Genomic DNA, 16,874 nt, shown 5'->3' with positions numbered 1-16,874 from the left:
AGTCAATCGTCATTTACACACAATGTAGTTCACTATAAATATATTTTATTCAGTTATTATTCTATCAGAATTTTAAAGTTTAAAATCTTTATTCCTTTGTGCACTCGTACTTACAGTATGAGCAGCCATAAAGTTCCAAGCGGAGTCCAATTCGCCCCTTTTGGCTCCAGTGCAAAGGGATGAAGCGGATGTAGCGTGCCACTATAGCATGTTGTAGGTCTTCACGTACAACATTGTCACTATTATTATTCCCCTTGAATGTCTAAATCATAAGAAATACAGTTGGAACAAGTCAGGGCTATTGCTTGACACACAAAAGCTATATGGTATATGGCCTTAAGCAATGAAATGTGAGAAATCCTGGTAGTAACTCTGTTTTTATTGTTACTGACATAGTCATAATTACATAATCAATGGCGAAAGCAGAAGGAAGAGTGGAATTAGTGCAGCGCACATATGTGAATACCCAACCTATAAAAATAATTTCACTGTGTTCAGAAGTCTGGTTTTGTGCTGTAAAGACACTATCGACATTCCTGCCATTGCTGAGGCAAAAACACCTGCATAAAGCCACTCTGGAACTGTAAGTAAGGCCATTTATTTCTAATCTTGCATGGTTTATCCATTTCAGTTACACACTAATTTAATATTTTCCTTAGTTATTTTCTGTGCATTATTTCACAAGGGTGAATAGACACACCCTGCTACAAGGTTACAATTACTCATCTAGTATTAGAAATTAGACAACTTTTTCAGAGCTGAATTATACTTTGTGGTTTGCGACATATATTATTGTAAACAATATTTCTGATGGCTTTTGATAGATTGTGTTTTGGAATGAATTGCAAAGATTTTATTACACTTGAAATTAATCTGGGTTTTATTTGGCTGGATTTAAATTCAACCTGTTTTGATTTAGGAAATCTTAAGATGACATTTGCTGAGAATTCAATGTTCAAATAAACTTAGCTATATTAAAACTAAATTCCATCCAGCTATACTGTTCCAACTCTAATCTTTCCTATGACATCACTGTGCATTTTTTTTTTGCAAATTCCGAAATTCTCTTCTTACCCAAATATTTCCATCCTTTAAATAGGGCCTCCAGTTGTTGGGTGTGTCACTGTAAAGCAGCCGGTATTGACTTGTCCAATCGTAGCTTCTGTGGCGGCCCTGAGTTGCTATGGAAACTACTTGCTTTCTTGAGCCCAGATCTACTTGCAGCCACTGGTAACGGTCTGTGTCCAAAGGTGACCACCCTCCAGCTCCTAGATGTTATAAAGTAAGAACAGGTAAAAACAGGTACCAAAGATGAGAAAAAAAGCACCAGAAAAATTCTGTATTGTTGGGTCTTTCCTATTTCGTCTATTTTCCTATGACTGAGTTTCCTCAGAGTCCCCCTGTTTTAAATAACTACATGCACCTATCCTTAAAGGTATATTGGACTATTTTTCCATAAATTTAGGTAAAAAACTCCCAAGCCACTTTTTGAATAACAGCACATACGCAAGACCATACTACGTGCTCTTCTGCTCCTCAGGGGGATCTCATGAAAGTATCTCCCAAATACACTCTGGTCTTATTTCTTTCTACTGAGGCATTCATTTTATTCTCATAAACTTGTCAGACAGTTTGCTTCTTGTGACTTTCAGCCATTTTCTAAGTATACGGATTTCCTGATATTAATTCTTTACTATCAGGAAGTCCACAAAATCCAGTTCAAAGTCTTTAGCTGATCCAAAATTCTGCAGCAAGAGTTCTTATGAAAATCAACAAGAGAGATCATATTTCTCCAATTTTAGCTTCGCTTCATTGGCTTCCTGTTAAATCAAGAATAGAATATAAAATTCTTGTTCTAACGTATAAAGTCCTTAATAATCAAGCTCCATCATATATCAGAGCTCTGATTACATTACAAAAACTCAAATGTTTTTTAATATCATTTGAGTTTAATCTAACTGAGTTCTCCACCCCCAAAAGAGGGTTCCATTATAGTAGATCTTTATCGGATAATGCTGTATCAAAACTTAAAGAGTCTGTCCCCTTTTTAATATCCTCCGTATTGCAGAAATGCCCTGTAGATGGCAGCAATGTTGTTTCTTCCAATTCACAAATAGATGTCTTTGTAAACGGTATGACTTTGTCATTGCGTTCTGCATTAGACAATGTAGCTCCCTTGAAAAAGAAGGTGATTATTCACAGGAAGCTGGCTCCTTGGTTTAATTCAGAGCTGCGTTCCTTGAAGCACAATGTTAGGAAATTGGAGAGAAAATGGCGCTCTACACACCAAGAGGAATTCTACCTAATCTGGAGGGACAGTCTATTGTTGTATAACAAGACCCTTAGCAGAGTTAGAGCAGCATATTTTTCATCATTAATTGAGGAGAATAAGAATAATCCTAGATTTCTCTTTAGTACAGTTGCCAACCTTACCCAGAGCCACAGCTCTGTTGATCCATCCATTCCCTTAGCTCTTAGCAGTAATGATTTTATGGGATTCTTCATAAATAAAATTGATTCCATTAAAAATAAAATAATTGGCATCCTCCCAAACATGATTACCTCGTCCTACCTCGTAAGTGAGGCAGCATTGGAGGAATCCTTAGAACCTGCGCAGTGTCTGAACTGTTTAAAAGCAGTAGAGCTTTCTGAGCTATCTATAATTTTAGCTTCATCTAAACCTTCTACCTGTATGTTAGACCCAATCCCAACCAAGTTGTTTAAGGAGGTATTCCCTCTGATCGGTGGTCCTATTTTAGACATGATTATTCTATCCTTATGAAATGGATATGTACCACAGGTTTTTAAAGTAGCTGTTATTAAACCTTTACTTAAGAAACCATCTCTTGATTAAGATGAGTTGGTAAATTACAGACCTATATCTAATCTTCTTTTCTTATCTAAAATTCTTGAGAAAGTAGTTGCTAATCAACTTTGTGAACATTTACAAAGTAATGACCTACTTGAGGAGTTTCAGTCAGGCTTTAGAGCTCATCATAGCACTGAAACAGCTCTGGTGAAGGTCACCAATGATATTCTCATGGCCTCAGATAATGGACTTGTGTCTATACTTGTCCTGTTAGATCTCAGTGCTGCATTTGATACAGTTGATTACAATATTCTCCTACAAAGACTTGAACATACTGTGGGGGTTAAGGGAAAAGCATTAGGCTGGTTTAAATCTTATCTGTCGGACAGATTCCAGTTTGTTCAGGTTAATAATAAATCTTCCTCAAACTCTAGGGTCACTTGTGGAGTACCACAGGGTTCAGTCCTTGGACCAATTCTATTTACTATATATATGCTTCCGATTGGCAAAATTATCAGACAGCATGGAATTAATTTCCACTGTTATGCTGATGACACTCAGCTATATTTATCCATAAATCCTGATGAATCCAATCAGTTACTTCGACTGCACTCATGTCTTGATGACATCAAAAGCTGGATGACTTTAAATTTCCTGCATTTAAATTCTGACAAGACAGAAGTTGTAATCTTTGGGCCAGAGTCTTCAAAAAATAAAGTTCTTAATCAATCACTTAATCTGGATGGCATTAACTTGGCCTCTGGTAATAAAGTTAAAAATCTTGGTGTTTTCGACCAAAACATGTCATTTAAATCCCATATTAAACAGGTTTCCAGAGTTTCCTTTTTTCACCTCCGGAATATCGCCAAAATTAGAAACATTCTGTCCAGGGGTGATGCTGAAAAACTAGTCCATGCATTTGTTACTTCAAGGCTGGACTATTGTAATTCTTTACTATCAGGAAGTCCACAAAATGCAGTTCGAAGTCTTCAGCTGATCCAAAATTCTGCGGCAAGAGTTCTGATGAAAATCAACAAGAGGGATCATATTTCTCCAATTTTAGCTTCCCTTCATTGGCTTCCTGTTAAATCAAGAATAGAATTTAAAATTCTCCTTCTAACGTATAAAGCCCTTAATAATCAAGCTCCATCATATATCAGAGCTCTGATTACCCCGTATGTTCCTAACAAAGCACTTCGCTCTCAAAGTGCAGGTCTGCTGGTGGTTCCTAGAGTCTCTAAAAGTAGAATGGGAGGCAGATCCTTTACCTATCAGGCTCCTCTCCTGTGGAACCAACTCCCAGTTGTGGTCCGTGAGGCAGACACCCGGTCTACTTTTAAGACTAATCTTAAAACTTTCCTTTTTGACAAAGCTTATAGTTAGAGTGGCTCATGTTACCCTGAGCTATCTCTATAGTTGTGCTGTGACAGGCCTAGGCTGCTGGAGGACATCAGGGTCTAATTTTCTCACTCTACTGATTTCTAATGTTCTTCAGTCTACTGTTCTCCAGTTTTGCATTGTATTACATTGAAATGACTGTCGTCATTTCAGCTTTTAACTTTTTGCTCTCTCTCTTTTTCTTCATAGTAGGTACACCTGGTCTGGCATTCTGTTAGCTGTGACAGAGGAATCACACTCCTAAGCTTCCCTGATAAGATCTATTTTGGGTTTCTGGAAAGGAGAGTCCGTTGGATTAAGGAAGAGCAGTGTGGTTTTCATCCTGGCCGTGGAACACTGGATCAGCTCTACACCCTCAGCAGGATCCTGGAGGGAGCATGGGAGTTTGCCCAACCAATCTACATGTGCTTTGTGGATCTGGAGAAGGCATTCGACCGGATGACGTGGTCCTATTGGCTTCATCAGGTCTCACTAGAGCGGTTCGCAGCCGAGTGCGAAGCGGCTGGGATGAAAATCAGTGCCTCCAAATCCGAGACCATGGTCTTGAACCGGAAAAGGGTAGAGTCCCTCCTCCGGGTTGGGGAGGATGCGCTGCCCCTAGTGGAGGAGTTTAAGTATCTTGGGGTCTTGTTCACAAATGAGGGGAAGATGGAGCGGGAGATCGACAGGCGAATTGGTGCAGCGTCTGCTGTGAAGCGGGCGCTGTACCAATCCCTTGTGGTGAAGAGAGAGCTGAGCCAAAAGACGAAGCTCTCAATTTACCGGTCGATCTACGTTCCTACCCTCATCTATGGTCAGGAGCTTTGGGTCGTGACCGAAAGAACGAGATCCCGGATACAAGCGGCCGAAATGAGTTTTCTCCGTAGTGTGTCTGGGCTCTCCCTTAGAGATAGGCTGAGGAGCTCAGTCATCCGGGAGGACTCAGAGTACAGCTGCTGCTCCTCCACGTCGAGAGGAGCCAGTTGAGGTGGCTCGGGCATCTGGTCAGGATGCCTCCTGGACGCCTCCCTGGTGAGGTGCTCTGGGCATGTCCCACCGGGAGGAGACCCAGGGGAAGACCCAGGACACGCTGTAGGGACTATGTCTCTAGGCTGGCCTGGGAACGCCTTGGGATTCTCCTGGATAAGCTGGCTCAAGTGGCTGGGGAGAGGGACGTCTGGACCTCCCTACTGAAGCTGCTACCCCCGTGACCCGACCCCGCATAAGCGGAAGACGAAGGACGGACAGACAGATTACTGGATCAATGTGTGCTTCTGTGCTTGTTTGTCTCTCTTGTTGTGTCTCTGCTCTGTCTTCTCTAACCCCCAGTCGGTGGAGGCAGATGACCGTTCATACTGAGCCTGGTTCTGCTGGAGGTTTTGCCTTCCCATTAATGGGGAGTTTTTCTTTCCACTGTCGCTTCATGATTGCTCAGTATGAGGGATTGCTTTAAAGTCATGGACAATGCAGACGACTCTCCCTGTGGCTCTACACTTCTTCAGGAGGAGTGAACGCTGCTTGTCGGGACTTTGATGCAATCAACTGGGTTCCCTTATATAGGAAATCTTTTGACCAATCTGTATAATCTGACCCAATCTGTAAAATCTGATTGAATTTGACATTGAGCTACCTCTATAGTTGTGCCTTGAGATGACATTTTTCATGAATTGGCGCTATATAAATAAAATTGAATTGAATACGGATCACAGTCTTTCACTTCTGTTAGCATTATTGTCACATTGTTGTCACGTCTAACAATGTTTGTCCCTAACTTTTGGTTCGGCCTAACCAACAGTTACATATTCGCAACCAAAGATTTCTGACTTGTGCAAACAAAAGTTTCTCTTTTGCAAAAAATAAATAAGTGATTTGAAAAAGAAAAACAGATTTTGTAAAGAGAACTTTAGAAGTAGAGTCGACAATTTTTTTTGGACATGTAACTGAGAAACACCCAAGAACATCCTACCTGCTCTTGGGGGATTGCGTGAAAAAATCTCCCCAATACACTCTGGTCTTATTTCATTCTACTGAGGCCTTCCTCTTCTTCTCATGAACTTGTAAGACAGTCACTAGTGCCAGATTATTACAAGCCACTGGTGAATTTAATCCAGCGATCTATATCCTGCCTGCTTCTGACCTGTTTCTGCCTCCTGATTCTCTGAGCCTGCCTAACCCCTGTCGACCTGACTGTTGTGCTGTCTGGATATCTGACCTGCTTCTGTGTACTGATTCTGCCCCTGGTTTCTGTTTTGGATTTTCCCTGGATCCCTGATCACCTGGCTCTGACCCTGGATCTGCTTTCGGACTTCGGACCCTAGTTATTCCCTCTGACCATCCCGCCTGCCATCACAGTTCTGACCTTGTGCCTATCCTTTGACCACTGATTACCTGCCACCCCCATGAGTAAGATCATTCAAACTGCCCTGATCAGACTCTGGATCACTTTGGGCTTCACGAGCGACATCACCCGCCAACAGGAGCCTTCACTCGCCTTTCCAGTCTGTTTCCGGATAGTGAGAAGGTCAGTGACCAAAGTTTCAGTGACTGTAACATCTCCTGAAGTCTCTTTTTGGTCACTAACCTGCTGTCTCCACTTCCAGTGGTTCCTGCCCCAGGCGTTGGTGATTCACCCTCGACCTGCAGCAGTTTATGTCTCAAACTGTTTTTTACCGCAATCTGATCTTGTCTGGCTGAATTCTGGGTCCTCTGTTTCCAGTCATTACATCGTCCCCTGATGGGAGACTCCAGTCCAAAGAATTTAAAATCACCCCTTGCCATTGCCTACTTGCACACTATCATCTCAGAATCTAAATGCACATTACTGTAAACAAGGCCTCAAATCATCACTGTACAATAAGCACCTTACTACCTCATTATCTGTTATCTTGTGACTCTCCTAAACACTACAAAAAAACCTGTAATCAATGTTCATTGCCTGTTTGTTTATCAGTTTTTGCCTTCATTATGTGTAATGTGTACGGGAGTAGCCAAAGAGAATTTTTGCCACGCTAATACGTGGTGACAAAACCTCTTGACTCTTGAATATGAGCAGTATGAACAGAGCTGAAATAACAATACATTTTATTTATAGCCACCTTTCTGGACACTCAAGGTCACCATACATTGGTCAAAAACAATGCAAGACAGCACGCTGGTGACACAGTGGGTAGCCCAACCCATGTACGAAGGCCTTAGTCCTCGACGCGGGTTTGACTCTGACCCCCGGTCCTTTGCCGCATGTCACTCCCCCTCTTCCACCCCCTTCCTGTCAACCTACTGTGTTGATAAGTAAGCCACTAGAGCTGTAAAAAAACTCCAAAAACAAAAACAAAACAATAACACAAAGTTATCATAAAGCAAAAAAAAAAATTATCTGGTTAAAATTAAACATTGCAATTGAAATCATAGGGAAAATTCAGTTTTGAACAGGTAAGTTTTGAGTTTGGATTTAAAGTGTGGCAGTGAAGTAAAATTTCTGAGTTCCGGAGGTAGACAGTTCCAAAGGCGAGGTCCAGAACGACTGAATGCTCTGCTTCCCATGGTGATGAGACAGCATAAAAATGGATCAGCAGCTACTTAGACAGGTTGAGCTTCCTGAACTGATGCAGGAAGTACATCCTCTACTTGTTATATCTATGTGGCAAAGATTTTAGGCAGTTCTCAATATTAGCTTTAGCAAGGTGCACCACAGAAAGTGGTTTGTGAGAATATAAATATAATTCATCATTTGTCTTTTATTACTACTGCCCCAGGCCTGGGCTGTTCTGGCTTACTTATTTTGTCCTTCTTCTGACATGTAGGCAAGATAATGGATATAGTTGGCAGTATGTGAGGGCAGTTGCTACTTATCACTCATCTGTTCTCTCTCTCACTCTGACAACAGGTAACATTCAACAAATAACTTTTTAATTTTCCATATTATTCACTAGGTTTTCCTTGAATTAATTTCTTGACAGCATTTAAATGTATGCTGAAGATATTGCACCCTACCAATCCTTCTGATTATATTAGTTGTGCAGATTTAGCTTGAACTGAGCTGAAAACAGTAGACTTAGGAAACAAAAATCTATTTGTCACTCTGCTGATTTTAACCCCCCCCCCCCACCCACCCTCTTACTCTCCTAAAGACATAAAGTATATTGGAATATTACTTCCATGAACTTAAAAAAATACATTTTCAACCAAAGGTCAATCCAAATATTTCTATGAAACAATAGTAAACATAAGCAATAATGTCTCCACTGTCAATATTCACAAACAGTATCAGGAGTTGCAAAGTGCTTTAGATTACACAGCCATACCTTGTATTCTGTTGAGTTTAGCAAAAGCAGCTCCATATCCTCGGCCATATTCTGATGAACCATGAAAGAATTTGTTGGGAAGAGGTGTGACCAAGCTGTCCTCACACTTCCCTAAACCATCAGAATATGAAAAAGAAAAAGAGGTTAACTTGCACCTGTAAACTGGCTACTTTCTAATAGTATCTGTAGAGTGAATAGTTTGCAAAAAATATCAACTTATTACACAGAGGAAATAATCAATGACATTTCATCTTAAGGAACTGAGGTTATTTAGTCATTCAAAATTAAAATATTAAAATACATCCTTGTGCATCCTTGTGAGGGCTGAAAAAATTACCAGATTAATTGTGATCAAACATTGAAATAGCTGTCAACTAATTAAGTAATCAAACTGTTAACTAAAGAATACAGACTCTAAAACATGTCATTTGCTAAAAGAAGCACTAACCCAGAGCATGAATTGAGCCCCAACTGTAAAAAAAGCATAGGCATTATGCATTACAGTTGAAAACCTTCATCCATGAATATGCTCTATCCAGAACTCTTTAAGTAACTAATTCTGCAAGTAATTCTTCTAAGAAGTACTTTTGCTAATCAAAAACTTATCATGAGATGAATCAATTCAATTAATTATTAATAATTATAAATCATTGAGTTGCAGCCCTGCTGGTAATGTCAACTGTCATGCCAGTGATATATATATATATATATATATATATATATATATATATATATATATATATATATATATATATATATATATATAGAGAGAGAGAGAGAGAGAGAGAGAGAGAGAGAGAGAGAGAGAGAGAGAGAGAGAGAGAAAGATCAGGACTTTGTGATGGCCACTCCAACGCATTGACATAAGCCACTTGATAAGCAGTTTGGCTGTATGACATGGTCATTGTCCATGTGGAAGACAATTGGTGCCCAACATTCAACTTTCTTGCTGACATCTTTAGATGTTGCTTTACAATTTCCACATACTGTTCTCTTCACGTGATGCCATCTGTTTGTGCACCACTCCGTTCTGCAGCAAAACAACCCCACAATTCAATTCAATTCAATTTATTTATATAGCGCCAAATCATGAAACATGTCATCTCAAGGCACTTTACAAAATCAAGTTCAATCATATTATACAGATTGGGTCAGATTATACAGATTGGTCAAAAATGTCCTATATAAGGAAACCAGTTGATTGCATCAAAGTCCCGACAAGCAGCATTCACTCCTGGGGAACCGTAGAGCCACATGGAGAGTCGTCTGCATTGTACATGGCTTTGCTGCAATCCCTCATACTGAGCAAGCATGAAGCGACAGTGGGAAGAAAAACTCCCCATTAACGGGAAGGAAAACCTCCAGCAGAACCGGGCTCAGTATGAACGGTCATCTGCCTCGACCGACTGGGGTTACAGAAGACAGAGCAGAGACACAACAAGAGAGACAAAAAAGCACAGAAGCACACATTGATCTAGTAATCTGTTCTACATTAGATGGTAGTAGCGGGTGAGCCGTCTTCTCTGGATGATGTCACAGTTAACAGAACGCCAGACCAGGTGTACCTACTATGAAGAAAAAGGTTGCCAGAGCACAACATGATCCTGCCATCCCCATATTTCACAGGGGGGATTGTGTTCTCTGGCTTGAAAGCTTCACCCCTTCTTACTCCATTTGTAAAGGAATTGTGTCCGTCCGTCCGTCCGTCCGTCCGTCCGTCTTCTTCCGCTTATCCGGGGTCGGGTCGCGGGGGTAGCAGCTTCAGTAGGGAGGCCCAGACGTCCCTCTCCCCGGCCACTTGGGCCAGCTCCTCAGGAGGAATCCCAAGGCGTTCCCAGGCCAGCCGGGAGACATAGTCCCTCCAGTGTGTCCTGGGTCTTCCCCTGGGCCTCCTCCCGGTGGGACGTGCCCGGAACACCTCACCAGGGAGGCGTCCAGGAGGCATCCTGACCAGATGCCCGAGCCACCTCAACTGGCTCCTCTGGACGTGGAGGAGCAGCGGCTCTACTCTGAGTCCTCCCCGGATGACTGAGCTCCTCACCCTATCTCTAAGGGAGAGCCCAGACACACTACGGAGAAAACTCATTTCAGCCGCTTGTATCCGGGATCTCGTTCTTTCGGTCACAACCCAAAGCTCGTGACCATAGATGAGGGTAGGAACGTAGATCGACCGGTAAATCGAGAGCTTCGCCTTTTGGCTCAGCTCTCTCTTCACCACAACGGATCGGTACAGCGGCTGCAGAAACTGGCTCTTGAAATTGTGTCCAAAAATGCATTTCCTTGTCCCTGTGTGCTTTTGCAAACTGTAATCTGGCATTTCTGTGTTTCCTTTGGAGTTATGGCTTCTTACTGACCGAGTAGCCTTTCAGCCCATGTCGGCCCAGTACTCGTTTTCTGTGTATATTGACACAGATATACCAGCTACAGCCAGCATCTTCATAAGGTCTTTGGCTTTTGCTCTTGGGTTGTTATTTCAGACCAAAGCACATTCATCCCTGGGACACAAAATCCATATCCTTCCTGACCAGTATGACGGCTGAAAAGTCCCATGATGTTTCTACTTCCGTACAAGTGTTGAACAGATGATTGTGGCACCTCCCAGCATTTAGAAACTGCACCCAAGAATGAACCACAATTCTCCTGATATCTTGGCTGATTTCTTGTGACTTTCCTATTATTTTACACAAAGATGCAGATGATTGCTTTTAAAACATCTACAGCTGTGTGTCAAATTAACTCAAATGTTGTCAGAAGTTTCCAAAGACATGACATCAGCATCTATGTGTTCACAAATTTTTTTTAAGGCATAGCAATATTAGCGTGTGTAAACTTCTGAATATGAAAAAGTAGGCCCGTCGCGATTCATTGAATGATTTGTGAAAGTTGATTCATACAATTAATCGAGGCAGAATTATCTGCATCAAAGCTTCATTAAATTATTTGTATTTATTCAGTGCACTGTTTTCTGGCCAGGGAGCTATCGCTAATGCTACATGGATGCCGAGTGCGGTGATCTTCTATTGAGGGTGACAGCGACAGATAAAAATCCGCACAGAAAAAGAAAAAGTTTTAAAGATGTAGGGACACTTTAAACTTTACAGAAAAAAACTGCACTGCAAGCTCCCTTGTGTTAACCAAGATTGGCCCTTCTGCTCGGTGTTGAGCCCCTACCTTTCCTCTCTCACCTGAACCTGCTTTGATTGGTCAACATGGGGGCCATGCAACCAATCACCTAAGGATCATGCTATTATGTGAAGATAGAAAGAGGGTTGCCGAGATTCAAGATGTGAGCAGACAGTGAGTTTGTCAGGTTGCCCTTTAAAAATAAAGCCTATGACTGCAGTTTAAAGATAGGGAACATCAAAGCAGGATGAAAATAATTTTAAGAGCAGGTTCCACTACAAACCTACAGTGACATATCAGAGCTGTTAGTTTAGAGGATAGTTTTCTGGTTATGTTCTGTGGCTTTCTTTGCAGTTTCTTGTTTTGTGCAAAAAAGCCTAACAAACAAAACAAAACAATATTTGACCAAAATATTACATAATTCTGTAAATTGACTGTTGTTTCATTTTTTACTTGAGCATTTAATTTTTTTCTGTATAGACCTAATTATTAATAATTGCACAGTATGTTTCCCATCTAACTTTAAATGTTGCTTTGTTCATATTGATTAATTGTGTGTGGTGTCTGGCTCTTCTTGCCACTATCACACTTCATTTCTATTCTATTAAACATGAGTAAGAATGGTTTTGAAAAAGGCAGTATTTATCATGCCTAAATTTAAATGAGCTATTTACATTTTGATGAGTGTATAAGAATTTACATTTCTTGTCTGTTTTTAGACTAAAAATACAAGAACTGCGTAATTAGCCCCTGTCGTACACTGAAAAGGTTCTGTTTTATTTTAATGGAATTGTGCTTTTTAATGAAAATAAAAACTCCAGAATGCAATATGCAAGTAAAACTTTATGCTTTTTTGTTTGTAACTCGTGGGCGTAACATTGGGTAGCGCTGTTTCCTTGCAGCAATCAGAATGAGAAATACTAAGGTATGGGTTCAAGCCCAACGCTGGGTCTTTCTGCATGGAGTTTGCATGTTCTCCCTGTGCATGCATGGGTTCTCTCTGGGTACTCCGGCTTCCTCCCACAGTCCAAAAACATGACTGTTAGGTTAATTGGTCTCTCTAAATTGTCCTTAGGAGTGTGTGTGTGTGTGTGTGTGTGTGTGTGTGTGTGTGTGTGTGTGTGTGTGTGTGTGTGTGTGTGTGTGTGTGTGTGTGTGTGAATGGTTGTTTGTCCTGTCTGTCTCTGTGTTGCCCTGTGACAGACTGGCAACCTGTCCAGGGTGTACCCCGCCTCTTGCCCATTGAAATGCTGCAGATAGGCACCAGCACCCCGTGCTACCCCATGAGGGATAAAACGAGTAAGAAAATGGATGGATGGATGTTTGTAACTCTTTTCACTAGAGAGGCAGCTGCACTGTATTGATGTTAAGTCAACCAGGAAGGGATGAGCTTAGCATATTAATGTAAAAACCTTTTTAGCTACAGATGCATCCTTGATAAATTGAATTATTTGCTTATTTGCATTTTCATTTATTCTATTACTAATAAAATAAGCTTAAGTAATTAAGAGGAAAATATCTGCAAAACGTGCCAATTACTTACCCAATTATTGGATTCATCATCAGATTAATCTATAGAATAATCAGTTACTAATATAATTGTTTATGAGAGCCTGAACATCTTCCTCAGCCAGAGCTGCAGCATCAGTCTCTCATCCTGCAGCTGCACCAAGTGATCTCCACCTTAAAGAAGGTCAACACTAACAAGCATGGACCGCGGAACGCATTTCAAATTGGTCGGGCCCATCAGGCAATACTCACAATACCACTACCCATCACATAAGCACGCGCCCGCATACACATAAAACACCAGCATCCCCTTGATCACGCAACTGATTTGCGTCACATGACACAAGACAAGCCAATCCATTTAGACACCAGAATTTATTGCTTTCTCATAGGCTGTGGTCCCTGAGCATGATAAATGTGTCTGCCATGTTATAATTAAAATCGGCACCGAATTTTTATTTACATTTTTTTCTGACGTTCCAGCACACGCCCCGGATTTATTTCCACTTACAATCATTATATTACAGCTAACACAATATTTACAGAATAAAAATACTTTAAAAAGAAAAGTCAAACTCACCCCTGCTCTAAATATTCCCGAAAAAGTGTCTCCGTCTGTCATTATGCTGGATGAAGTCCTATCCTCAAAGCATCCACTGTGGTCAAAGGATCCCTGTGTGTGTGGGCGCACATCAAGCTATTGAGTCTGGGTCATTGTTGATCTCAGATAGGTCTTGATACGACGGAGGGACCAGAAACACCTCTCAGCAGTGGACACAGGGATGGTGTAGAATAACTTTACCAGCTTATGCACCTCTGGCAGAAGATTTTTACCATAGGAGTGGCATTCATTGCTACTGAGGCTATTGTTGGGCCTCCCTCAATCCCAGAAGTCTGAATCACGTCTGGCAACATGTCCAGCTGTGCACGGAGAGTGTCAATGTCAAAATGGCTCTTGTAGAGACCCACTATGGTAGACGGGAAAGGGATCATCTCCCTTTCAGCTGCAGACACAATCATGTGCTCCAGAGCAGCTGCCACATGCAAGTCTCTCTGTTCAAAACGCCGCTCCAATTCACCATCAAGTAGATCCAGAACTTCAAAGTATTGTCTCTTATAATGATCCGCTGGGTTCTGGAATATGTGCGCAGGCTAAGCTAACAAAGCAAACGAAGTAGCGGTCATAAGCAGCACAGAGGTGGATAGCAATTGTGTGGGAAAACTTTTGTTTACATCACATGACACAATCAGCCAATACATTTTAAGATGGGATGATTTATCGCTTTCTCATTGGAGAATGATGCTGCTGCCATAGACTACTGTGCATTTGAAAAAATAGCTATTGAATAATTTAATTTTATTTATATATATCATTTTACATGTTTGATCATCAAAAGTAGGTAGGGCCGCGGCCCTACCGGTTCCGCGGTCCGTGCTAACAAGGTTACAGGTCCAGACATGGTGTCAGCTTAAGATGCTTAAATCCTATTCTGACTCACTAGCAGGAGCTTTTCTTGACATCTTTAACCTCTCCCCACAGCTCACCATGATCCCTGTCTGCCTGAAGTCCTCCATCGTGCCTGTCCCCAAGAAACCAATCATCACCTGCCTCAATGACTACTGTCCAGTTGCTCTGACCCCTGTCATCATGAAGTGTTTTGAGAGGAAAGTATATGAAGAGCGCCATCCCCGCTGGCCTGGACTGCCTGCAGTTTGCCTACAGGGAGAATTGCTCCACAGAGGACGCTTTCTCGTTAGCACTGCACTCAGCTCTGTCTCATCTACAGCATCCCAACACCTATTTTAGGATGCTATTTGTGGACTTCAGTTCAGTCTTCAACACCGTGCTTCCAGACATGCTGGCTCTGAAGCTCCACAACCCGAATTATCTCCACCTCTCTGCTCCTGGATCAGTGACTTCCTCATCAACAGACCCCAGGTGGTGAGGATAGGGAAACGCACATCTGCTCCATCGATCCTCTACTCAGGAACGCTGCAGGGTTGTGTCCTCAGCCCTGCTCTGTCCTGAGGACAGCAAAAGAGGTTGTGGGATGCCATCTACAAAATCTAGGCATGGTTTATGCTACAAGAGTCCAGAAAATAGCCAGACGTATAGCCACAGATCCCACCCACCTGAGCAATGAACTGTTTCTTCCACTTACATCAGGCTCCATTCAGGAACATAAAATAAAAAAACAACAGACTTAAAAAAACAAAACCTGCGAGGGCTGTCGCCAACTGCTATAAATGAAATAATTCCCAGCCCACTTCACAGTCTATTGCATGTTTAAAATCATACTACTGCTTCCATAGGTTCTTTATTCAATTAAGAATTATTTACAGGCTCGATTTGTGTCTGTGTATTATATGTGAATTCTGAGCAGGTGTCTTGCCAAAATTATATTATGGTTACATAATAACAAAAAAGACTCTTGATTCTTGAAATGCAAGGTTGAAGTTAGGCTTGAGGCAGTCATAGGACTGAGGAAATAGGAAGCTTGCTCTACACTGCTGGCTTTAGAGCAAATGCAAAAGGACATGGCCAGTTCTACAGAGGCAGCACTCTGAAAGGTTATTGTTGTTATAACAGAATAAGGTGAAAACCTGGCCCTGTGTACATTAGAAGCTGTAAGTGTTATGGTGAGAACAAAATCCAATTTCTGATTCCTATATCTGAGTCATCACATTAGGCTATTAACTGGCTCAGCCCATATTGTGACAGTGATTTGTCCCTTTAACAGTTGTTTCTCTTTTAATTAGAGCAGACTGTTTTCCAGTTGGGATCGAGTCCTGTTTCCGCTACAGGAAGCAGCTCGGCTCGTCCTTGATGAATGAAAATATGCTGGTGATGCTGGCCCCATGCTCAGGTAAAAGAGCAGCACTGCATAGTGCACTACTATGGCATCAACAAATAACTGTCTGCACCTCACATAGACCATGGTTCCAGGAACAACCTGTGTGTCTATATATATATATATATATATATATATATATATATATAGATAGATAGATAGATAGATAGATAGATAGATAGATAGATAGATAGATAGATAGATAGATAGATAGATAGATAGATAGATAGATAGATAGATAGATAGATAGAGAGAGAGAGAGATGGGGGAAGGGGTGGGGAACATACTTACGGGTTGCTGATGATGCGCCTTCAGATGTACTGATGGGGAAACACAGAACTAGCAGCAGTAACATCGCAGCCAAAGTGGACATCTTTACAGAGAAAGCAAACAAAGACAGAAGCAGAGTCGTCCCAGGTGTCTCTCCCCGCCCCCCGCTACCAGTGTGTTATCCACAGCGCAGACTACTTTCTTTCTCAGCGTCACAACACAATGGCCGGGTGCTTGCTTAGCTATCTGCCCTAACAAGCACGAAAGATCCAGGAGATCAACACCGTCCAGTCTCTGTGCAGATCTCCGTCGAGCTCCGGCTCCATTGTCAGGCAGACAGGCAGAGGGAATAAAGGTATCCAGGCTAATAGAGAACTCGACCCACCCCTCCCCTCTGACGTTATGGTACAGCCCATAGTGATCACAATACCAAGGCTTCAGTGTTTGATGCAGAACGCCCTAAGATATATAGAAGGAAGAGGGGCAAACCTAGCGCACTATGAAGTCTCCGCACAAGTTTGTAAATCTCTAAATTTACCTCATCAGGAATCTGTCCCAGAAATGAAAATGTTGCACAAGGTTTTATTTTACCTGTGCGACGTGAAGACTCCATAAACTATAACAAATCTTGTT

The 16,874-nt window shown here is 41.7% G+C and overlaps 1 protein-coding gene across 5 annotated transcripts in view; it reads right to left on the bottom strand.

The window, feature by feature from the left end:
• Positions 1-16,645, bottom strand: part of LOC105920987 (contactin-associated protein-like 2) — a 208,744-nt gene extending 192,099 nt beyond the window's left edge. For 3 of the 5 annotated variants that reach the window (XM_036134287.1, XM_036134288.1, XM_036134291.1), the window contains exons 1-4: positions 16,263-16,644; positions 8,488-8,598; positions 1,075-1,268; positions 115-262 (exon numbers count right to left, since the gene is read on the bottom strand). In XM_036134287.1, the coding sequence (XP_035990180.1) occupies positions 115-262; positions 1,075-1,268; positions 8,488-8,598; positions 16,263-16,344 (535 nt within the window). In that variant the 5' untranslated portion in view covers positions 16,345-16,644. Of the gene's footprint in view, positions 1-114; positions 263-1,074; positions 1,269-8,487; positions 8,599-16,262 lie in introns of all 5 variants that reach the window. The other 2 variants (XM_036134290.1, XM_036134289.1) reach the window with 1 other exon arrangement.
• Between the last annotated feature and the right edge of the window lie 229 nt (positions 16,646-16,874).

Source organism: Fundulus heteroclitus, unplaced genomic scaffold (genome assembly GCF_011125445.2).
Source record: "Fundulus heteroclitus isolate FHET01 unplaced genomic scaffold, MU-UCD_Fhet_4.1 scaffold_79, whole genome shotgun sequence".
In the NCBI taxonomy this organism is placed as follows: Eukaryota; Metazoa; Chordata; class Actinopteri; order Cyprinodontiformes; family Fundulidae; genus Fundulus; species Fundulus heteroclitus.
This window is presented reverse-complemented; position numbering and strand designations above follow the sequence as displayed.